Source organism: Eleutherodactylus coqui, chromosome 3 (genome assembly GCF_035609145.1).
Source record: "Eleutherodactylus coqui strain aEleCoq1 chromosome 3, aEleCoq1.hap1, whole genome shotgun sequence".
NCBI classification, from domain to species: Eukaryota; Metazoa; Chordata; class Amphibia; order Anura; family Eleutherodactylidae; genus Eleutherodactylus; species Eleutherodactylus coqui.
The window spans coordinates 146,492,186-146,517,871 of NC_089839.1; the positions used below are offsets into that span (position 1 = coordinate 146,492,186).

Below are 25,686 nucleotides of genomic sequence, written 5' to 3' on the forward strand. Positions count from 1 at the left end.
TCGACAGGAGATGTCACCAATATACACTAAATGGGGTACTGCTAGGGAAAAGTGATATGGAAAAAGACTTGGAGGTGCTAGAGTTGACTGTAAACTTAACTGGAGCAGTCAATGCCAGTCAGCTGCTGCAAAAGCAAATCAAGTCTTGGGGTGCATTAAAAGAGGCATAGGGGCGAGGGATGAGAACATTATTCTTCCACTATATTAGGCACTTGTCAGGCCCCATATGTAATACTGTGTACAGTTCTGGTCACCGCTGCTCAGGAAAGATGTTGCAGCGCTTGAGGGGGTCCAAAGAAGGGTAACTAAATTAATAAACAGAATGGGCGGCCTGGAATACCCAGAGAGGCTATCTAAATTGGGATTATTTACCCTGGAAAAAAGACGGCTAAGGGGCAATCAAATAACTATGTATAAATACATTAGGGGACAATACAAGGATCTCTCCCATGATCTGTTTATACCCAGGACTGCTACGGTAACAAGAGGGCATCCGCTACGTCTAGAAGAAAACAGGTTTCATCACCAACACAGATACGGGTTCTTTACTGTAAGAGCAGTGAGACTGTGGAACTCTCTGCCCGAGAATGTGGTGATGGCAAAATCCATAGAAGAGTTTAATAGGGAACTAGATGTCTTTCTAGTGAGCTACAATATTACAGGATATAGACATTAGGTGTCCAGCGGGGTTGTTGATCTCAAATGTTGATCCAGAGATTACTCTGGTGCCATTATGGAGTCAGGAAGCAATTTTTTTCCTCCAAATTAGCTAAATTGGCTCATTGGGGGTATTTTTGCCTTCCTCTGGACCAACAAGGAAGGAGGGGGAGGGGGGGGGGAACAGGCTGAACTAGATGGACATTGTCTTCATTCAGCCTAACATACTATGTTACTATATAAGGTGTTTTTTTTTTTTCATTTTGTCTTTTGCTTATTACTAGCTTGTCTATAATTACCTTTACCAAAATTGGACATATACAGGTTGTGTAATATTATATATATATAGTAAATTATACTCACTCGTATAAACTGCATATCCAGCTTTGTGTTCTTGTCCATTTGTTGGATAATCTCGCTATGTAATGTCTGAAACTAGAAGACATCCACAAGTTATTCTGGCTCAAAAATAGGCAAAAATACATAGAGGGAGTTGTGTCGGGGAGATTCTAACACTGTAGAGCTTCTTAAAAGTTTTGTCTGAGTTATACTAAGTTGCTTTTAATAAGTCCTGTGTGCTGCAAAATAACAATCAGCTGATACTCATCTCTTCCCGGCTCCCCATTCATCCCCCACCACCGCCTCCAGTCCCGCTCTGTTGTTATTTACAAGCAGCTGTCAGCTTGTGACAGCACATAAACCTGTCTGCTGCAGCCAATGACAGAGCTCAGCATTTGTAGATGGGCTCGAGCTGACGACAGCCTAAAAATGACACCAGCAGGGAGACCGAAGCCGGGGGCAGGAACGAGCGGGAAGAGGTGAGTATCCGCTGATTGTTATCTTATAGTAGGGAGAAATCATAGCCACTTTATATGACTTGGGCAGCCCCTTTACACTGTCACTGTAGGGTGAACAAGACACTTTGGCCCACATTTATTTAGACTGGCGTTTCATGCACAGGTTTTAAAAGAAAGTTCACTGGAGTGAATTGCACTACATTCATGAAAAGACACATGCCCCTTAATAAATTTGACACATTTTGGACTGTACTAAAGTAAGAAAATGAAAATCTATGCCTGCTAGTGTTCACACCCATCCTCAACCCACTTTCCAATTTTGGCGAGTGAGGCAAAACCCCCTAGAAAATTGTACACAATTTTGAGCTTATGCAATAATTAGCAAAAATTTTGGGAGTAAACAAAATTTACTGTTATGTATGAAATAGTAAAACTGCCACTAAAAAAGACTTGGCATATTGGTGGACAATAAACTCAAGTTTAGCGACCAATGCCAGACAGCTGCTGTCAAGGTAAATAGAATCATGAGATGCATGAAAAGTAGCATAAATGCTTATGACAAGAACATATAGTAATTTTGCCTCAGATCACAACAACATCTCTCTCTACCTCTCTCTATCTATCTATCTATCTATCTATCTATCTATCTATCTATCTATCTATATATATATATATATAGACAGATATTTTTCTATTTAGACCTGTCAGCATGACAAAGGTGCAATCTCTTCTTTACTATATGAACTATGGAACTCTCTACCACAAGATGTTGTGATGGTGGAATCAACATTGTACAAGTATAAGAGGGTCCTGGATGAATTTCTAGCGAGCAAGAATATTGCAAGTTATGGTTATTAGATTTCTGGAGATGAGGCATTGATTTAGGGATAACCTCTGATTGCCATATTTGGAGTCAGGAAGAAATTCTTCTCTCTAAGGGTGACTACCCACTACAGTTTTTTTTTCACTGCGAAATTCGCAGCGTTTTTTTTTTTTCTACAGGGGTCTATGGGACTTGTAATGTTAAAATTGCATCGCGCAAAATCGCGATTTTGCCGCGTTGCGTTTTTAACATTAGAAAGCCCCATAGACACCTGGAAAAAAAAAACGCAGCAGAGGAGTGGCCTGGCCGATGGAGAGCTAGGACGTGCCACACTTCAGCTCCGTTCTCCCCACGGCTGAAACCATAAAAAAGGGCATCCAAACCCCCTAACTACACCAAACCCGAACATGGTGAGGAGAAGAAGAGCCACAAGCCCCACCAGGAGCAGAGAGGAAGACTCCGGGCCCCTGGACCGCTTCGTGACAGCTGGCGGGGATCGCTGCAGGCGGGAGGAAGAAGGCGGGAAGCGGCCCCCGGCGGAGGGGACGAAGGAGAGAGAGGGGAGAAGACGTCGCACGGAGGAATCGGAGGAGGCGGACGTCAGCGAAAGGCCCCGGGACGGAGAGCGCGACCGCAGGTCTCCCACACAGCAGGCGGACGACCCACGCGGCGGCAAGATGGCGCCGGATGAAGCCCCGCCGCCGAGCCCGAAAGCTACAGCAGGAGAGGGAACCGACCAGGCACCCACAATGGCGCACATCGGCTCCCCGCAGCACAAGAAGCCTCACTCACCAACCGCCGAGGCCCACCGTTCACCGTCAGCGGAGTCGCGAGCCCGGAGGATCCTGCCGGAAGTGCGGGCCCGGCCGCCATCTTTGTCCACCGCTCCACCGGAAGTGAGGGAGGAGCAAAGCGCGAGGCCGCAAAACACCGGTACGGAGGCCCCCAGCAGCCGCCAGGGACCCGGTGAGACACTCATCAGGGGGAGGGGGGCCAGAAAACCCCCGAGGACCGCAGTCCTACCCGCAGGGCAGAAGCGGAGCAGGCAGGGGGGGCAAAGAAGGGACAAAAGGAGCAGCCCAGGCCACATGAGCCCATGATGGAGGGGGATGAGGAGTGGGCAGCCACCCCTGGACCCTCACCCACAACGTGGGGAGGTAGGGAGGGGACAGTGCGCAAAGACCAGCGGCCTGACACCAGGAGGAAACAGGGGGACCCTAACTCCCACACACCCATGCCATACAGATCAGCCCTAGACCGTAGGGGTCCACCGCAAGAGCAAGTGTCCCACACCGGGGATTACAGAGATATACCCCCCACCCCCCTTACATATGCCAACATAACTAAGGCCCCACAAAGGCAACAGAGACCGGCCACACAACCTCCCACAATGTCAAGCGGCCGAGCGGGAAGTGGGACCCTTACACAGGCCATGGATCCCTCAAATGACAATTGGGACTGGAAGGAGCACCTCAGAGCCATCCCAACCAAGGGAGATCTGGATGACCTCTTCACCCGATTCGCCTCATCACAAAGAGCAGCACTCGCATCCCTGCAAAAAGAAATCCAGCAGATGGGACATCGAGTAAGAGAGACGGAGGAGACGCAAGAACAAATACTTCATCACGTGAACGAGCATCACGACATCCTAAGCGAACATGCTAGCCTGATATCAGAACTCGCCACCCAACTAGACGACATCGAGAATCGCCACAGGCGTAACAACCTAAGGATTAGAGGTCTAAATGAGGAGATTGAAAGCAGACACCTGGAGACCTGGGCGCAAAAATGCTTCGGGGACCTCCTGAGCAGAACCTCAAACACACCGATCGAAATCGACAGAATCCACAGAGCCTTAGGCCCCAGACCAACAAACCCAGACAGACCGCGTGATGTGATCTGCAGGATACACTTCTATAAAGAGAAGGAAGAAATCCTGCGCCAGATCCGATCTAAAGGCCCAATCAAGGTCAGGGACAAAGAGCTATTGATACTACCGGACTTGTCAAGAAGAACCTTACAACAACGTCGGGCACTTCGGCCCTTACTGACATTACAGAAAGAACGGGACATCCCTTATCGCTGGGGCTACCCCTTCCAGTTGGTGGCTGGCTCGGGGAGCGAGACAGCCATATTCAGATCACTTGGGGACCTACCTAAGTTCCTTGCCGCTTTCGGACTTCCAATGGTCTCGCTGCCGGAGTGGCAGATGACGAGAGCCCCGACACAGCCGCCACCCAAAAGCCAGTGGCAGACAGTACAACCCAACAGAAGAAAGGAAAATAACAGCTGGAACAGAGCTCTGTCTGCGTGCCCATTACTCCTCGAGCATGAGACCCAAGACGGAAAGGACCATCCAGCTTATCCGGGACCCACGACAACGAGACCTCTTGGGATGCAACATGGGAGGACTTTTCCCCCCCTCCCCCGTCAGCAGCATGCGCGATGGAGGACCCCCCCCCCCTTTTTTTTTTTTTCTCTCAGTGTCTCTTTTCTTTCTTTCTCTTCATTTCCCCGCCCTGCCCAGGATACCCGCATCAAGGTTTGGATGCCCACCACACAACCAAATTTTTTTCTTTTCAGTCGCCGTGGAGGAGAGGAGCTACGTCCAAGAGACTCGACCCGACTCAATCGCTCCCCCACTAGGGACCGCAGCAAGTTTTTGCTGTAGAGACGTTAGTCGTTTGATAGATAGAGTTTAAGTGTTTTCCACCTTAGGCTTGAAGTTTGTTATGTTCAAGTGGCTACCAGGTGGACCACTGTTACCCCGTCGTCCCTCCCCCCACCTTCCCTCATGTGTGTTCCCCCCCCCCCCCCCCCGCCTACAACTCCAGGTACGGTACACGAGCGGGACTCAGTCCCCAAAAATTAAGTGGCCAGCAGGTCATTCTCTTAATACGTTCAGATGGCACGACTAAATATATGCTCCTTCAACACAAAGGGGCTTAATAGCCCCAACAAAAGGAACCAAGTGCTGTACAGACTCCACAGGAAACAGGTCGCGGTTGCATTACTACAAGAGACGCACTTCCCACGCTCGGGCCCACCGGACTGTGGTAGGAACAAATATTATCCCCTGTGGTTCCATTCCACCCACCCTGAGACCAAAACCTGTGGAGTCTCTATTGCATTCCATAAATCTATAACCCCAACGGTGATATCTCAGAAAGGGGATGAGGAGGGGAGGTATATGTTTCTCAAGGTGTCTATCAATAGTAAAATATACACGATTGCTAATATGTACTTCCCTAATCAGGGACAAGTGAGTTTCGCGGTCGGGGCTCTCCGGAGACTTTCGGATTTCGCAGACGGAACCCCGATCCTGGTGGGAGGCGACTTTAATATGTGCATGGATCCCCGGTTGGACTCCTCCACAGGGCGCTCAGCGGTCTCAAAGTCAGCCACCCAAAGGGTTCAGGAAGTCCTCGTGAGTATGGACCTGATAGATCTCTGGCGCATTCTTCATCCGGGTAAGCGAGACTACACCTTCCGCTCCATGGCACATAACTCCTACAGCAGGATCGACTACATTTACATTTCACACAGCTTGCTAGATGGGGACCCTCGATGTTCCCTGGACATCCTGCTGTGGTCCGACCACTCCCCAGTGTTTGCATCCTTGGGCCCGGGGGACACGGAGTTGAGGACACCCACGTGGCGTCTAAATGACAACCTGCTCAAAGACGTTGTCTATATGAATGACGTCAAAAAAACAATAAATAACTTCAGGATAGACCATGAATCAGACCCCACGCCCGCCCCGCTAAAATGGGAGGCATTAAAATGCGTCCTGAGAGGGGTTTTCATATCACATGGGGCCAGGATTAAAAAAGACCAAACAGCTAGGCTTACCCAATTGATAAAGGACCTCCAACAAAAAGAACTGGCCAACAAGAGGCATCCATCTCCCACCCTCCAGGCGGAAATCTCTGAGACGCGTCACAAAGTCTTAGACATCCTCGATCAAAAAGCCCTATGCAGAAGGGATAAGTTCAAAGCGGGATTCTATGAGTATGGGGATAAGAGTGGCAGATGGTTAGCCAGGGCCCTGCACCCCAAATTGTCCCACCCCCACATACACTCCATAAACTCAGCGGAAGGTAGGCAAATCCACTCCCCAAAAGCAATACTAGAGGAATTTCGACGGTTTTACTCAAAACTATATAACATCCCTGAGCCACGAGACATCTCTGACACCCAACACGCACAGAAGCTCGAGGAGTATTTAGATCAGTATGTTCCCAGAAGACTTTCGTCAGACGAAGTTGGGGATTTAGAGAGGGACTTCGATTTAGAAGAACTCTCAAAAGTATTAGCGGACATCAAGCCAGGAAAGAGCCCAGGCCCGGACGGCTATTCCCCGAGATTTTATAAGGCATGTGGGGACTGGGTATCGGATCTACTGATGCAGGCTTTTAACTCAGTGTCCCGGGGGTGCCCATTCCCCCCACAGGCCTTACAGGCTCATATTGTCTTGGTCCCCAAACCTGGGAAGGATCCCCTGTCTTGTGGCAGCTACCGCCCAATATCACTGATCAACTGCGACATTAAAATCTTTTCTAAAATAATAGCCAATAGACTAAATCCGGCGATACCGCGTCTCATCCACAATGACCAAGTGGGATTTGTCCCCGGGAGGGAGGCAAGGGACAATTCCACCAAAACCATGTCCCTGATAGATCGGGCCAAGAAAAAGGGAGTCCCACTCTGTCTGCTTTCTGTGGACGCTGAAAAAGCGTTCGACAGAATCAGCTGGAGATTTCTGGAGGCGACGTTGGGGAGGGTGGGGTTGGGGACAAGGGCACTATCCTGGATACTAGCACTATACAACAGCCCATCGGCCCGGATCAGGGTGAATGGCAACCTGTCCACCCCCCTAGAGATCAAAAATGGGACGAGACAGGGGTGCCCCTTGTCGCCAACTCTGTACATATTGGTAATGGAGACGCTCGCAAACGCCATCAGAAATAACCCCTCAATAAAAGGGATGCAGGTTGGGCAGGCAGAATATAAAACATCACTTTTCGCGGACGACCTCCTAATATACGTCACTAATCCCCGTGTAGGCCTCCCAAACATTATCCGGGAATTTAACGAGTTTGGAAAAATTAGCAACTATAAAGTTAACGCACAAAAGTCGGTGATTCTGAATATTTCAATACCTCAAACAATCATAGCTGACTTGTCCTTAGAATTCCCTTTTATTTGGAAGCAGGTCTCAATCAAATATCTAGGGATCCAAATCCCGACAGACCCGACGACGACTTATGAACTAAACTACAAACCCCTTCTTAGAACCATCGAGAAGGACCTGGAGAAGTGGTAGGGAATGCCATTATCATGGTTCGGCAGGATGAGTGCGATCAAAATGGATATCCTCCCGAGGGTCCTATACATATTTCAGACCGCACCATGTAACCCTCCAAAAGCGTTTTTCGATAGACTACGTAGCCAAATTCTTAAATTTGTATGGAAAGGAGGATCCAGGAGACTAAGCTACAAAAGTCTAACCAAGCAAAAAGTGAAGGGGGGGGGGCGGGACTCCCAGACCTGCGTCTATATCACAAGGCGACAATCGGCACCCTCATATTAGACCTCTTTCACCATAGATCTGACAAACAGTGGGTGCAAATAGAGAAAGATGGTAATGACATTGAGACGAGGGGGGTGTTCTGGGTCCCCGGCCTGAGGACACAAGAGAAATCGACGATCTCGTTCCTAATGAACTCCCTCCTGGGGGCCTGGAGGGGGGGGGGTGACGTGTCGATTCCAGGGCCTCTCACACCACTGGCCGGCAACCCACAACTCCCAGCAACACTGCACACACGCAACCTGAGGTTCATGCCACCCGGCGTGGAGGCAAGGATAGGGGAGGTGCTAGAGTCGGGAAGGCTGCGGGATATGGCAGATATCAGAGGAGCAGTGCACTCTCCCCCGGGCTCATGGATGCAATTTCTCCAGATCCGTAGTTACTTGGAGAAAATAAGACCTGCTGGGGGCTGGACAGCGAACCTCACCCCCTTTGAGAAGTTATGTTGCGCTTCAGAAACGCCCAGACACACAGTCTCATTGCTATATAACCAATTACTAGACGAAAAACTAGGCGACCATCGCCCCAGGTGGGTGGGGGCATGGGAGGAAGCGCTAGTCCGGCCGGTGTCGGGAGAGCTCTGGTCTAGGGCCTTTCAGCTCACACATAAGATGTCTATTGCGAGCAGAATCCAGGAGCTTAATTTCAAAATTCTATCCAGATGGTACATGACCCCAGAAAGATTACATACCATCTTTCCAGCAACCTCGAGCATCTGCTGGCGCTGCAAAGCGGAGACCGGCTCGATGCTTCACATTTGGTGGGAATGCCCCATGGTAGCGCCCATCTGGCACCAAATGAAAAACCTGTACGAGAGTACGTGCAGGGAGACTCTGGATTTGACACCGGAGCTGGCGCTTTTGTCAATTGCCCCCAACACCCTGTCCCTCAAAAAAGGCCTCTTAAAGTTCTTCCTTTTGGCAACCCGTCTATCAATCCCTAGGTTCTGGAAGCAGGACAGGGAGGTGCCCAGGCATGCGTGGGTGGGGGCAATGGATGAAATAGCCCGGATGGAGAGACTGAGGCTAACCGATGACCCCCAGGGTCACGATAATTTCTATAAGACCTGGGCGTTGTGGATAGATATTCGGGAGACACCCTTATTCACCAGATGGCTGCAAACAGGTTCTTGCATATAGAACCAAACGATCAAGGTTGGCCTCTATACCACCGAACCCAATACCTGGATTCCCCCCCCCCCCCCCTTCCCGCTCTTCCCCCCCTCCCTGGTCCCAAACCCCTGTCTTTGTATATGTCACTGTTTGCGAGATGACAAATTTCAAGCAAAACGCATCTCTGTTTGATTGGAAATTTATGGCAATAATATTCATGGAGCCATGAGTGCTCTGCTTAGGTTCAATATCATTTACGCGTTAATGTAACTGTTTCGCCTTAATGTTAAAATTCAATAAAAATGTATTAAACAAAAAAAAAACGCAGCAAATTCGCAAACGCTAGTGGGTAGTCACCCTAATATGGGGCAATTCACATCTGTCTCATAGAGGCTTTTGTCTTCCTCCGGATTAACACGGTAAGATTATAGATTGGACATTATGGACATTTTTTAACCTTGTCAACTGTGTAACTAAATGTTAGCCAAAAACAGGCACAAACTACTTAGTAAATGTAGGGAATAATATAACAAGAGGAATAAAAATACACGCATCTGTTAGGGGCTAAAAGCTCCAGTTCTATTTTACAAATACAGTTTGTAGCAATTTTTAGGAGGAAATCCTATTTAAATACTTAATCAATACTTAATTCATGAATAGTAATAAAAAACAATAATTCCTTAATAGTGGAAACATTTTCCTTACCACTACATTAAGTCCAGCACTTGCATTTTTGCAGCTATCAGCCATCTGGACAAGCAGCTGACCTGTAATGGTAAAAGAGAGAACATTGCAGTTATGTCATAAATATCTTAGTGTCTGATATGATGGTCAGTGTAAAGCAAAAAACATACAAAACTATGTGAACAATTAAGTCATAGAACAATGACAGGGACCAAAATTAAAAGAGTCAGTAGTCTTGATACGTAATAAGTTGCACAATGTAAGGTTTCACTCTAGCGCAACCCTTGCATACTATAACAGAAGGGTTCCTGAAAAAAAAGCTATCTCAACAAAAAGTTTTGGAAAGACAGGGACACAAAAAGGGGTATGTATAGGGGCAGTGTGGTGATGGGCCAATCAAGAAAAATTTAAAAAAAAACAGTCGGAGGAGACTGTATCCCCACAATAACAAATTAAATATAGGAACTGGAGGAGACACGGATGAACTGAATAATATTTACTGGGAGAATCTGGGATTGGCTTGAAGGGCCAAAAGTGAGTGAATATTGGTATCAGGAAGTCCAGGTTCTCTCAAAAAGTTCGTCATGGTCTGTAAGAATGGCCGCTAGTTTTAAATTAACCATTATCCAGGACAATTTGGTTTTGACAAGGTCAATACAGATCGAAATTTTCCCCCAGGAGCGAGCAATAGCTATAAGGGCAGAGAGAAAAAACACAGGGAAACCCAGCTGAATATATGTTTGGGTATATTGGGAATCTGCCTGCCAAGGAGTGCTTCCCAAGGAGACTTAAGCAGGCTTAATCTTGTAATGAGGAATATTAAAGAGTAGATTTGAATCCTAAAGCCACAAAGTCTAGGGGAATTCCACCAGATGTGTAAAAAGGTGACCTCACCCCAACAACCCCGAAATAAAATGCCCGATTCCCCAAGGAAAAATACAAGACAATATCTGTGGGGTCAAGTACCAGCACATTAAAAGTTTGTAGCCCGCTTCCATAATCGATATGTTGATTGAGAGCTTAGCAGTCGAAGAGGCCATTTTATGCCATTCCTAGACCGGCAGCTCCTTGCTAAGGTCTGCCTTCCATTTATGCATGTAGGAAAGTTTACCAGTAGGCAAAATTAAATTAGAGTAAAGCTTGGTAATGATCCCAGACCCACATGAAAGTGTATTACAAATACGTTCACATATTAGCTAAGGTGCATCTATTTTTGGTTAAGTATAGGACATAGTGCTTAATTTGTTGTAAGTGAAATAGTTCTGAATCCGGGATAGAATGGGTAGACCGGAACTATTCAAATTGTTGAAAACCTATCCTGTCTACCACGTTAGCAATTCTAGTATGACCCCTGGAGATCCACCACCTAAATCCTGCAATGTTAAGACCTGGAGGGAAGGCAGGATTGCCAAACAAGCAAGATATAGGATGGTGTTATACTTTTATATAGGAAGGTGTTATACAAAACCAAGTTATACTTTTTGACAGTCTATCCCACAATGTCAAAGAAGAGGACAGGGCCGGGTACATAATTGTGGGTCTGTTCCTAGATCTACATCAGAAAATTTGTTCAAGGTGGCAAGGGAGAAGCACAAGAGATTCAATATTTATTCATGTAGGCCTACAGTAATGGAAGAATATAATGGTTACTTGTGCCAGCTGGGTTGTATGATAATGCTTCAGAAGATTTGGGACTCCCAGGCCACCCGCATTATGGGGAGCATATAATATAGATTCTTGAACCCGCTTAAGTTTGTTGGACCAAATAAATGACAAGAGCTTGGATTAAAGACCTTTTGAGACTACAGTAGGGACAGGAATGGGTAGAGCACAAAATGAGTCTAAAATGTTTGGAAGCTATGTTGTAAATGGGAGTTTGGAGCTTTATTTGGTGGTAATTTACAGACATGTACCTTTGAATATAACATGGTATACAGTCTTCAAGCATTTTAAAACCATTTTCAGTGACACTTTAGTACTGAGGAAACCTGCACTGTGCAAATGAATTAAATTACACCATTTAAAAGGAACCTGTCATGCTGAACATGCAATTCTATCCGCGGGCAGCATGGCATACAACAGGACCAGATTGATATCTAGTTTTGTCATTCAGTAAAACTCGCATTTTATTCATTTAAACCCTGCTCTCTGTGGGCTTAGAATCCAGTGGTGGTCCCAATCAGTGATTGACAGCTATCCATGTATGCACAGTCATATACATGGCAAGCTGGCAATCACTGAAGTTATACTGAATCTACTCCCATCTGTATGTATAGATATGCTCTACTCCTCTGGCTACTCCACTGACTTTCAATTTTACAGCATTTTCCAGGCAACAGGTTCAATTTAATATATCAAGGAGAATGTATTGGTTTTCAATATTCTAATTCCATGATTTGCTCCTGCAAAGGTTTCTAATGCGACTGTACAATACTGCATGTAACAAATATATCTGTGTTTTACATGTGATTTTTTTTTATAAAAGTACACAGAAAAACTGTAGATGATATGATGTAAAAAAAAAAAGTAGTACAGTATTCTCTACCTCTTTAGAACTGAAGTTACAACTAAAGAATCTTTTTCCCACTCTTCGGATTTTGAGAAATAGTTAGGACTATCTTAGGGACATTTCCATCAGTACAATCATTGGAAGGAGGTTCTGTTCCCACATGGGCAACATCATCATCATCTATCAGCTGCCCTCCCAGTGATGCGGATTTGCCTGCACCACCACCAAAGGGGATTGTTCAGGTAAGCACAGTTTAGATGTAGACTACCTTAACCATAAATGAGCTGATTTCTATGGTACCATAATATACCTCCTTAGTATAGTGCCTGATATAGAGCTAGAGGACTCTGTGTCCATATAGTGTCCATGCACAGTACCAATAACTATGACATATACAGAATCTGAACATGGAAGATGCTAAAAATGTACTGGAGTGAGTATAGCATGCCACATGTACGCACCCAACTTCATTTGAAAGTTGGCATGCATGTTTGAGCAAGCTGATAAATTGGAGGCAAGAATTAGGAATTTCGAAGCTTGTTTGAAAAATGTTACTAAAGAAACCTAAGAGGAGGGTGAAGAAAACTGCCATGGTATACGAATTTTTTTTAGTGTCAAAGTCCTTTCTCACTTGAGGGAATCTCCACACAGAGAAGAGATAAGCACATTATGATAGTTACAGGAACAGATTTTTATTACAGTATATGATCAAAGGAGAAGTCTATCAGACAATGTAAAAAGCTGAAAAGACAGTTTTTTTTGGCTCTCTGTCAAGAAGATAGATACCTGGAGATAATATGTACGGATTTCTTCCACTATGTATGGAGGGGGTTTAGCACCCCCAATCTTTACCCATCCCCCATGGCACAGTTGGCAAGTTGCTTGCCAAATTTCTCCAGTCCGGTTCTGTGTTTGACCTGCCAAAAAGTGGACAGAACAAAACTGCCACAGACAAAGCAACAGCAACCGCTGTCCTGGTGTCCTTCTGCAAGAGCCCACATTGTAGCCTCTGTCACAGGACAGTAGGGTGAGCTGAATCACCATTGGACGTATACTGGATACGCACAAACGTCACCCGTACTAGATCCAGTTGCTGCATTATCTAATGTTGTCTGAGGACAACAATCCCAATGATGGTGTTAAATTTTCAGAATTGGTGTCACAGCAATTGTAATGGGACCCACATCTCACAGAGAAAATGGCTGTTCTGGTGTCCATCTGTAAGAGCTCACATTGTTCAGTTTAGTCCTTTATATGGTGTTCCACATTTTAGACAATCCCTATTTCTTGGAAGGGTTCATTGAATCCATTTCATAATGATCCCTAATAAGAGGAGCTACTGAGACAAGAAAGGAAGAGAGAGTAGAGAAAGAGTAGATGTTTCCATGAAGCTTGGGTCACATTCACACAAATCACATAAGGACCACATGGTAAGGACTCTTCTCTTCATTTAGTATGCGTACTATGGAGGACGAGGCTGACACTGCATATCATGATAAATGCATAATTTTACAGAAATGTTTTATATACCAAAGTATCCCCAAGCAACCTTGACTTTAAAACTACCATAAATAACACAATAATTACAAGTCCTTACATTGTGTAACTGAAAGAATGCTAGATGCAATTCACCATTTAGTTAATGAGTTCAAAGTACAAACACTAGCATGATATTGCACATGCATTTGGATTCATCTTTGACACCTTCCTAAGACCATGCACCATAATCTGCTTGTTGGGCATTTATTAGATTACCACTTGAATGACAGAATTCTTGAGTCTATATGAATAAAAATAGGTCACAGTGTATCCAATATGCATTTTGGGTCAAAACCACAGATAACCTATTAAACATACAATTATACCAAATAAGAATCTATAAGCAGAATAACGAATGTAAGAAGAAGAGCAAAAACAGCCGTAATACTGGTGGCTCGCCCTTGATTTTTGTTCAGATTCTATTCTACAGGGTGGTCCAAAGGCATGGAGACACTTGTATAAATGACGAATGGTGGTTGGGAACACCATCCTGTGTGTTGCATATGGCTAAGGGGAAGAGGGCAAATGTGGGAGGGGCAGGGTGCATGTGACATATGTATTTGCTAGTGAATGTGACGAGGAATCCAAATCTGTGCTTAAATGTGATGTACCTTTATTCCTGCCAAAGTTATTATCAATTTTCTCTTTGTTACAGACACAAATATGATTAACACATGTTGAGAGGAAAAAGATTGTGCTGATCTCTGGGGGAGCTCAATACCTGAGTTATTGCAGTGGATTTCAACATTTGGCACCCTAACAGACCACCCATCTGCCATGGCACAGTTAGCACATTGCTTGCCAAATTTCACTAGACAGGTTCTGTACTAGACCAGGGGGTGGCGCAGCTGCTGCCGGACCCATTGGAAGCAATGGGCGAGATCGTGAAAATAATGGACATGCTATGATTTTGTTTTCACGCTGCGTCACAAGCGTTAAAACATCACACATGTGATGTGAGCCATTGTAAGCCATTGGCTTCATAATTTTGTGATTTCTCGCAGCCTCGCTGGGAAATCGTGCGATTTCATTGACAGTGTGCAGGATCTCTAAATGACATGATAACAATTATGACAATAACAAGTTTTTTTTCTTTTAGGTTTTTCCACTTTTGCACAATAGAAAGCCTTTTTTTTAAACGTTTTTTACATTGCTGCATTCAAAGTCCAATAGCTTTTTTTATTTTTCCATGTGTGAAGCTCTGTGAGGGCTTGTTTTTTGTGTGATGAGCTTTTTTGATCACTTTTATTGTGTTTTCTGGGAGGCAAAAAATTTTGCCTGTTTTAAAGGGTCATTTTTGCTACAGCTTTTGCCATGCAGGATAAATAGTGTGTTCAATTTATTGTACAGCCTTTTACAGATACAATGATACCAAATATGTGGGATTTTTTAAATTTTGTTTTCTTTTTATACAAATAGGGGAAAGTGCGCAAAAAAGGTTTTTTTCATGGGTTTTTACACTTCATTTTTTCTGTCCCTGCAGGGCACTTGAATCATAATAGCTGTGATTATGCATTGCAGGACTTCTGTACTTACAATAGCGATCATAGGTAATGGCAAGCTGGGACACCAGTAGGGGATTAAAAGCGTGGCATAGGCTCAGGAGGGACTCTTAGCGGATGTTTTTGTTGTTTTGATTGCTGTGATATCCGCCTTTTCAAAATTCTTAAGTCTGTATTGCAGCCTGAGGGACCTCTTTTTTTTTCTTCTCTTTTTTTATTTTTATTTTGACTTTGTGTTTAAATATGTAAAATTTCAATAAGAACATATTAAACATAAAAGCGTGGCATGTAGGTGGTTAATGGCGGAGATCAATGTTCTCATCAGTCTCCATTGTTGCAGTGGGAGGCCAGCTATCTGTTACAGCTGGCTTCTGCTGTGAGATGGTCCAGGCTCACTTCTAAACCAGCACCATCCACATGATGTAAGTTTATGTCGTGGTGTGTTAAGCCCCCCACAGTCAGGATGTGAAACTACATTATATATAGCATTAAAAGGATCTATCAGCTCTCTTGACTTGTCTGTTGTAGTAAATATTGGTATTACTCATTAGATCACAGTTCTGGAGCATTGATTCTTATAACTCTTGTGCTATTCCTCTGTTACTCCTATTGTAAATAAGTTGATATCTGGGTGTTACCATTTCACGTGTTGAAGTGTGTCACAGTCTGGCAGTGTCAGCACTGATCAGAAAGTTTCAGCGTGTTGGGGCAAATCCCTAATTAGTAACACCCAATTGTCAGTTACTTGGAGCAATAAAAGAGGAAGAACACAACACATAGTCTTAAGAAATAATGCGCCAGGATTGTCCTATAATGTAGAGTACGAGTATTTACTAAAACAGACAGAAGAGCCAACGGGTTCTCTTTAACAGATTGTTAAAAATAACTAACTTCCATTTCACTGCCACATGATGACTTCTGGCAAACATACTCCGAGGATCCCTCAGGTTACAATGGCCTTAGGATATAATATTTTCAACATCCAGTGGTCTTCCCAGGTTCAGTGTAGCTTCAAACCAGACTCCACATACCATGGCACAAACAATCCTTATCTGCGGCACATGCACTTTGCTGGCAAATCCACACAACCTATTATTGAAGTGGCTGCACTGATTGGCCGACTAGTTGCACCTCCTAATAGTATAGTGCAGTACTACACATCCTGTACTGCTCTGTACCTGTGCCAGGAGTAGCTGCTCCTTTGGACAACAGGTGAGGGCCCTCCATGTTATTTTTCTGGTACAAAATACAATATATACAAGATAAAGGATTTAACATCCAAAATGCCAACCAAACGCACGCGGGCACAGAGTTGACCATACATGATTAACTTCTTGGAAGAGTAAATGTAAATAAGATGTTTACATAGAATGTTTATGAACATATGTGACCATGTCAGTTTGACCCGCCGGCCAGTCTGAAGGCCACAGTAGCTATCTTCTGGAGCAAAAGACTTCGTGATTTCCTCAAAGTTTATTAAAGAACCATTTAATACCCAAAAATTCTTCAGAAGAGAACAAATAATTTGTGCGAAAACAGACACAAAAGATGGCTACAGGCTTACAAAATGGGTACGCATCAGATAGGACATGGAGTCATATCCATTTCACTAACACTTGCCTATTACTTTTGGTTGACAATTTGGCGCTTCAGGTCCAGTTATCAGTTTTCTCCAGTGCTTTATGCTCAAATTACAAATTGTGGATTTGAACATAAAGCATTTTCAGCTTACAGCGGTTGTCCCAGAACCAATTAATATTGTATGTTGAGGGCCCTCTTGTATTAAAGCACATAGGCACGCTGACTTTGAAATTAAAACATTCCCTTTTTTGCAACTTCTCAAATTACCCTTGTCTCTTTACACATAAATAGAACACATAAACTTGGGCTCAAACGTCATAATATGCAGACTATATTAGATATATTGTTGCAATATTTCCCAAACACCAGCTATACAGCACTTCATAATTTAATTCAAGCAGAGTAGCTTGAAGTGCAAAACCTAAAAGATCTATATATACTAGAAAAATGCCATATAAATTATAGTCATCATTTTATGGTTAGCATTTTGTAAATTCCAAAAATTCTTTATATCAAATACTTGAAGCCAGCTGATATCTAAGGACAAGCTTGTACTCCCAGTTAAGACCTCTCAACCATGCTTGCCAACTTTTAAAGTGAACCTGTCACCAGGTTCATGCTTTCCGAACCAAGGGGCACCATGAACTCCGGCAGGCACTTATTGGCCTGTATGCTTTATTCTGAAACAATGTGATGTTCCAGAAAAAATGTTTGGAGTAGGGCTTGGAGTCAGGGGGCGGGGCCAAGCTGACTTCTTCCCTCACAGATCGGCTAGAGACTGGTCTCTAAGAGAGTAAGAGACTGGTCAGTCTAGCAAATCCAGACAGGGAAAAACCAACCTGGCCCCAATCCTGTGACTCTGAGTCTTGTTCAGAATGGATTTTCAAAGTATGTTTTTTTCTGCAACACAGAGGATTTTAGAATAAAACATACAGGTCTGCAATGTTCATGATGCCCGTGCCTCTAACAGTCTGAGCTTGGTAGCAGGTTCTCTTTAAGGGTGGCTTCATAGGTGCGTGTTTGCACGTGTACTTGCACACACAAATTTGTGAGCACAATGCACAGAGAATAGAACTTATTCACCCCCCCCCCCCCCAAAAAAAAGAAGAAGAACGCAGCATGCTCTATTTTGGAGTGCACTTGCACACAAAAGGCACCATATGGGAGGGGTGGGGGGTACGCAAATGTGCATCCGAATTCCTGCGTAATTACGCAATACGTTGAACAATTTCACTGGGAATTGAAAACACTAATTAGGTTGTACAACTTGTAAAATTGCACAATAAACAGCACAGACGCACGCACAATAGCACGACCTTCACTGAACAAAAAGTTGCACTATCATACGCACTTTTGCGCTTGCGCTCGTGGGAAGCCACACTAATGCCAGGCTCAGTCTAGCATATTTGAATTGCGATGTATATGCATATAATATGTGGCAAATTATACTTGTGTATATACATTGTGTATGATATGTGCGTGAAAAAGAACGCTGCGTGTTCTATTTTACCACGTTTTACATGCAATACAGCCCTATCTCTATGGGTGTGCAAGAAAACACTGTACATACGGCATTTTTATGCAACGTTGCTAAGAGACTATAGAAGGAAAGTAAAAAAAAAAACGAGCAACCAGAAAGAAGCCGATGCAGGACGGCGTGTGTGAAATACGCTGTCATGCACTACAAATCCGCAATAATATGTCGTTCCAAACCCTGGTAAAACACTGCATTTTATACGCAGCATTTTATCACACGTTCATGTAAGCTTGGTCTAAGAATCATTTTTGGACATGATAAAAAAAAATAAAATTTAAGTATAGAACAGACAAGTACTCTCTAAATGCTTATCGCTACCTTACTGAATGTAAGTTCTTTTCTCAAACTCACCCAGTCCGTGACACGCAGAGTTCTGTAACGCTTGTTCGCCGATCTTCTTAATTGCATTGTAATAAGACTCAGCAACGTCTGACAATGCTGTTCAGAGAAAAGACAGCAAATATAATTGTATCTATTCTTGTTGTTTATGCATTATAATTGTAACATTATAGGTTATACAACAACTCAGTATATGTAAGGCAAGTACAAGCTCCAAGTCACGACTGACTCCTCGGGTGACGTCTTCTTGGCAGACTGTTTTTGTGGGGTGGTTTGCCATTGCCTTCCCCAGGTATCCTTACCCCCCAGCAAGCTGGGTACTTATTTTACTGGAAGGCTGAGTCAACCTTGAGCAGGCTACTGGAGGCCCGCAACCTTCAGGTTGGGAGCGAGAGCTTAGGACTGCATTTCTGCTGCCTTAACACTCTGCAGCACACGAGGCTCTTTATGTAAGGGAATATGGATTATGGATAAATGGGCAGATCTGCTTATTTACTGCTTAAACAAATGTGATATTTCATATGCCACAATTAAGAGTGCGGGAAATTGGCATATGTATAACGTAACGTTCAGAATTGAACCTAGTGATTTCAATGGGTTCATTCTCACATCTTTTTTTTTTTTGCACCTACTTAAAATTAGGTACAAGTGCTAAATACACACGTTCACTGTGGAAAAAAATTGCACAGGAGTAGAGGCGTAAGTTGAAGCTCCCGGGCCCCGATGCAAAACTTGTAACAGGGCCCCCAACTATAATGCTTTACTCATAGTACTGGGTTCCCTATATGGAGAAGAGAGGCCTTATGGGCCCCCTAAGGCTCCTGGGCCCGGGTGCAACCGCATCCTCTGCATCCTCTATAGTTACGCCCCTGCACAGGAGCGAATGTATTACGTTACATGCTCAACTGTTGAAGCCCTTAAAATGCATTCATTAATAAAGTCTGCGTACAAGAACATCTACTGATGATTGCCGCTTGCCGTTACAAAACATATTAGTAAATGTGCTGGGATTTATTTTTTTACTATATAAACTCCGCACTACTGCACGCAAGTTTGTAGAAAAAGCAGAAAGACAGGTCCTGCCCTATCTTTCCTGTACGTACGTAGTATTAATGCGTGAGAATCCCGATAGTGAGAAAGAAACCATTAAAATCAATGGTTTTGTTTCGTCCCGTTTTGCGGCCATGTTTTTCATGGTCGCAAAATGGGAAAAAAATACGCCTGTTTAAGCCCCGAATCTTTGGCCCGCTGCTCTGGATCTCTAGGTGACTGCCACATTCAACTGTATCTGCATCCTCAGGATGTCGAGTCAGTTGTATACTATGGTAGAATAGGAAATATTAGCTCTCTATATTCTCCCAACCCTGCAGCCTATGAGATGACGGGACAGGTATCCTGCATCCTGAGTGCGGGTGAACTAAGGGACACTATTATTGAGTCAAGGTATAACAGAGGTCACTAAGTGGAAACCAATACTGAGTAGGTGTACTAAGGGGCACTATTACTGAGTCAAGGCCAATGAAAGGGCATCATAACCAACTGGGAGTACTGAGAGGCACCAATACTAAAAAGGAGGCACCGTTATGAATTATTAAGGGGTGACACTAAGGGGGCATTATGGCCTTCATATAGACATACAAGAGGCATTATTATATTCAAAGTGCACAGCAGGCAATATTACTTTTTAAGGGGGCACCTAGAGAACATTATTACATTCAAGGGAAAGTATTACTGTCTAGAGGGCAAAAAGACGGCACTACTACATTTGAGGGCATGCACAATGAGCATTACTACTTTCAGTTGCAAATCCGCACTAAAACCCAGATCAAAATCTGCAATTTACTGATTCACTGCAAATTTTCTGCTAAAGAAAATCTGCAGAATATGTGCAACCCTAAGAGTGGCAGCACACGGGTGCATGGAGACTGCGTATTACATGTGTAATTTTCAAAGCGTAATACATAGTTAAAAATGCATGTACATGCATATTTACTGCATATTTAAAACCCCATAACCTATTAAGTACGTAAGGGCTCCTGCAGGCAAGTGTTTTTGCGTACATTTTTGCATGTGAAATCGCTTGTGCTAACCAGAGCAAACGAACAAATTGATTAAATGGGCTCCCTTACATTCTGCATTTTTACACTTAATTTTTGCGCGTGTGAAAATATATGCTCTATTTTTGTGCGCATTTGCGCAGCCAAAGAACCATAAGAGTCTATGAGGGTGTGCAAATGTGCACCCTGTCCGCACTAAATCATGCACTGAACTACACAATTAATCGATAACACCGGGAACTAATTAGGCTGCACAGCCATCCAAAGCATGGTGTGAACGGTCCTGGCATCCATTTAAAAAAGTACAGCAAACAGCGCTGCTACACGTGCGAAAGCACGTGATAGCGCTCCCTAGACAGTGCAATCACATGACGCTTTTGAAAGTGTATATATGTCTAAGCTTAAAATCTCATCCACACGCTGCAGAAAAAAAATAACCAAAATCAGTGCAGAGACTGACATTGGAAATTGAGGTAAATCAAGTGATCATATCAGCAGGGATGAGGCGGTCATCTTGGAAAAAAGCAATGTGTGGAAACATCCGAAGTGGAGGGCAGAATGAGAAGGTAATGGCTGTGCGATTTATATCCATAACCAGCTGTGTATAAACATGGTGCAAACACCACTCATATATGACATTTTTTAACCGGAATACCCCTGGCTCTTGACATTGCATGTCAGAGGTGTTTATAGGCCCGGCATAGTTCAGTATTCCATTCCATTGTTCAATTTTTCGTTTTTTACCGTTCAAATTTCATGCTATTGCACGCTGGTAAAACAAAGCAGGAAGATAGGTCGTGCCCTAGAAAAACTGCATGCAAGAAAGATAGGGCAAGTGCTATCTTTTGTGGCCCGTGCTATTAACGCGCGAGAATCCAGCTAGTGAAAATGAAATCATTGAAATCAATTTTGTTTTGTCTCGTTTTGCGGCCGTAAAAAAAGTCAAAAACACAGCCATCTGAAGACGCCCTTACAGGACAAGCCATGTGGATGAGATTGCAACAAATCTCATCCACGTAATGTGACAAAAATCGATGCACAATCCGCAGCAGAATTGACATGCAATGCAGATTTTAAATCCACTGTATGTCAACTGCTTGCGGTGGATTTTGCCCTTTGCAATGCAATGAGTGACATCTGCAATATATCCACAGCATTCCAGCACCAAAATTTGCATTAAAAAAAAAAACATACTACTCAATGCTGCAGATTTCTTGCAGATCCTCCCCGGATCTTCCGATGCACAAAATCCACAGCAGATTGGACACATATGGCCTTACTCTTAAAGGACCACTGTGAGTATAACTGTTACTGTACTATGCTTAGTGCAAGGCCTGGTAGGGTGGTTATGATACTCGGAATCAGACAGACAGTTTCAGTCACACAGTGCCATCCATTAGGCTGCTTTATAATCCACAGTGGGTTCGGGGATCAGGAAAGGGGAATCTCCTGGCCGAACGAGTCCATCTTATGACAGAACCGCACAGCGCCAAAAGGACACGGCATTTTACCAGGAAAAAAGTGCTGCATGCAGTACTATTTCTTCTGGTATTTTGTGCCGAATTTGCGACAGGACCACAGCTTAGATGTAAAGGCAGCCCAACAGCATCAGCCATACTATGTCTGCCATAACAGTGCCAACAACACAGTGCCCACCACAATACTCGTTACACAGTGCCCACCACAATACTCACTACACAGTGCCCACCATATGTGCCAGACATTGCCCCTCCATTACTGCCAGCAACATTGTGCACCAGAAGCACTTACCTGTCCGTGCTCCAAATCTGTGTACCACTAAAGGGTGCTAACCTGAATCTTCAAAGGCTAACGCTGACATCTATGACATTTTGGAGTATTTAGGGAAGAGAGAATTGAGCTGCCTTTTACAGCTGTCTTTCTAAACCATTGGGTTGCAGTCAAGAACGTCCTTGTTCTGATGGTTAGGGGCCATGTGTTAGGCACTGCTGCTTAGGAGCTTTCGAGGAGTTTTCCCATTAAAGACATTTATCAACTATCTACAGAATCACCAGGACTCACAAGAATGGTGCATCTCTGGGGAATGTAACAGACGAGCAATGTGCTTGGTTATCTCCCTCAGTCCCACTGCAATAAATGTAGTGGTGAACACGTATGCATACCCTCACTTTATGCACTATGGAGATTTGCGGTGCTACATTCTTGTGATCCTTGAGGGTCCCAGCAGTCAGACCCCCACCATTCATAGATTTATCACCTAACCTGTGGATAGGTGATAAATGTCTTCAATGGTATAACCACTGTAAAAGGGGTTGTCCAGCCATAAAAAATGAATGACCTATCTGCAGGATAGGTGATCAAAAGTAGATCAGCAGGTATCTCCCACCTGGAACCCCCACTAATCAGCTATTCATCTAGCCAGTGTTCTTGTAAACTGAACTGATTTCTGCGTGAAGCATACAGCTCCGTTCTCACTACAGTGATCAGGCTTGGTATTACAGGCAAAGCTTCTATTGACGTTAATGGGAACTTTGCATGTTATACCAAGCCTGGCCACTGCAGTGAGAACGAAGCTGTCTACTTCCTATAGAAATCAACCCAGTGCATGAGTGTAGCAGCCCAGCAAATAGCTGATCTGTGAGGATCCCAGGTGGCAAACTATCTTTAATCTTCTATTGATATTCTATCCTAAATCTAGGTAATCAAGCATTTACAACTGGACAACCCCTTTAAGCTGACAGCTATCAGCTCCATTTTCTTGAAGATGCACTTTTTTGTGGCGTGGCTGATCGTAAATGGTATTTCAATAATGTAGGGCAAAAAGTAGCTGCCAACCGGTCTAATATACGGTTAGCTGGACTCCTAGATTATAATCTAAAGTATGTGTATGTATGCAACTTTAGTAGTGACCCAATAATGAAAGATAAAATGCTCAAAAGGAATGTCAGGTGAATAGTCACTCTGGTTACATTGCAAAAATATATCAAGTATGTATAAACAGTATCAAAAATATATGCCCTTGCCATCTATAAGACAATAGTAGAGACACTTACCATTTAATGCCCGTAGGTAGTTATTACCTATGTATACAAGGTTTTCCAGAGCTGGGTTAAATTGACCTAAAATTTTCTGCAAAGTAAAAATCAAATTAACACATTTGTTAAGTACTTCTTTACACCTTGAATCTGATTATGGTAGTGTATCTATTCCCTTGTTGTGTATCAGTATGGATCTCTGCAACTTCTAGAATACAGTGACTGTGCTATAATCAGAACTTAAGGAGACTATATTGCCTACTTTTAGGCCTATAAACTAAGTTTATGGGCTAAAAGTAGGTGACCTGCTGAGTCCGGGGATATAAATCTTTTACTTAACTTCCTCGTTCTAATTTTATAATGGGCGTACTACTTAGCAGGTTGTTCAATGCACTGAGCAGCGGCCTCAAGCACTCATGCCAGGGGAACGACAGCGGAGGAAAGTATAACACTTACATCCCCAAAATCAGCAGGTCACCTGCCTTTGAGCTCATAAGCTTATCTTACAGGGCTAAAATTAGGTGACAGAGTGTCTTTAAATGTCATAACTTCCTGAAAAAGTAATTGATTCCTTCTTGTAATATCCTTTCTGATCATGACCCAAGTTGTTTTAAAGGGTACCACTTAGCTACTTTATTCTGCCTTTTTCAATGGCAGCTTATTGTAGTGACAGACAAGCTGATTTCAGCATTCTGTCACTTGTTTGTGAATTTGCAGTAGTTGCAATAATCATTGCAGTGGAATACCAGGACTTTGAGGCAGGAGTCCAATAAATTCATGAGATGCAGGCCAGTCCTGCCCACCTACTGCTGATTGACAGCTTTCTCCCTATTACTGTGCAGAGGGTCAAAGCTGTTAATCAGCAGTGGGTCATGAATACATTGGACTGTTGCTTACAGTGCTGACACCTTGCTAATAACTAAACTGTGGGATGTCTAAAGCCACTGCATATTCACATAAATTTAGGCTAACTTAGATAGGGTAGCATAAATCAGGTGACAGGTTACCTCTAAAGATTTACAAAGAAAGCCTATTTAGTCACTGCCCTTATATATTAGGAAATTGTGTAAACAGGGGTATATACTGTACAATGCTTATTAGTGACATTACTTCCTTCATAAGCAGGAGATTCCTCTTAAAAAGAAGTCCAGGCTACAGAGAATTCAGATTCCCTACTGTTTTTAGGGTATCCATGCCTAATTCAAAGTCAATGCAGAAATAAATACTTGCTTTTCATTAAACAACATGTTCAAAGAGAACAAGGAATTCCCAACAACTTCTCTGAATCATTATGGGATTGTTGCTGACTAAAAGGGAGTGAGTCCAATGACAAATAGATACGTCTCTAAAAATAACTAGAATGATATCTACGAATCTAAGGCACCAGAAATGCATCAGCAAAGGTCCTGAGTATTGTGGTCACTCCTTGACTTTTTATTATCTTTTAAAGGATTTTTGTTTTTAACTGTTTTTCTAAACTTTTGGATAAGACGTACTTTTTCACACCAAATATCTATGAATCTGTCTTCTGATTACAGAGCTGAGAATTTGGGGTTAATTTATAGCATTCCCCTCACCTGTTAAATATGATCATCTTTTAAAAAAGCAGAACAGATATATCATCTTAATTCTTACAGTGTTTCTATAGGGTATCAGAAGAGAGAAGTGATATTACCTTATATGTTGCAATTGTAGAGGTATAAATTGAATCCATTTCTCCAGCCATGGCTGCTCTCCTCAAACCAGCAAGAAGAAGAAAAACGGTATTTCTGTCAGAGGAGTTTGGACGTTGACCATAGGGAGAGTAGAAGAGAGAATGGTTTAATAATTTACCAGGTACAGTGATACCTGATCATGCAGGTAACAAAACACCTGCTGAGTTTAATAAGTGCTCTGGTAAGGAGTGCACTACTTGATTATCTAGGAACAGCTGATAGAGACAAAG

The 25,686-nt window shown here is 43.5% G+C and overlaps 1 protein-coding gene across 1 annotated transcript in view; it reads right to left on the bottom strand.

Moving 5' to 3' along the window:
• The window catches only part of BAIAP2L2 (BAR/IMD domain containing adaptor protein 2 like 2), a 44,906-nt gene extending 19,439 nt beyond the window's left edge, over window positions 1–25,467 (bottom strand). Inside the window, exons 1-5 of the mRNA XM_066594566.1 lie at window positions 25,417–25,467; window positions 23,760–23,835; window positions 18,683–18,769; window positions 9,685–9,746; window positions 1,021–1,092 (exon numbers count right to left, since the gene is read on the bottom strand). Of these exons, the coding sequence (XP_066450663.1) occupies window positions 1,021–1,092; window positions 9,685–9,746; window positions 18,683–18,769; window positions 23,760–23,835; window positions 25,417–25,467 (348 nt within the window). The remainder of the gene's footprint in view (window positions 1–1,020; window positions 1,093–9,684; window positions 9,747–18,682; window positions 18,770–23,759; window positions 23,836–25,416) is intronic.
• Window positions 25,468–25,686: the final 219 nt, after the last annotated feature.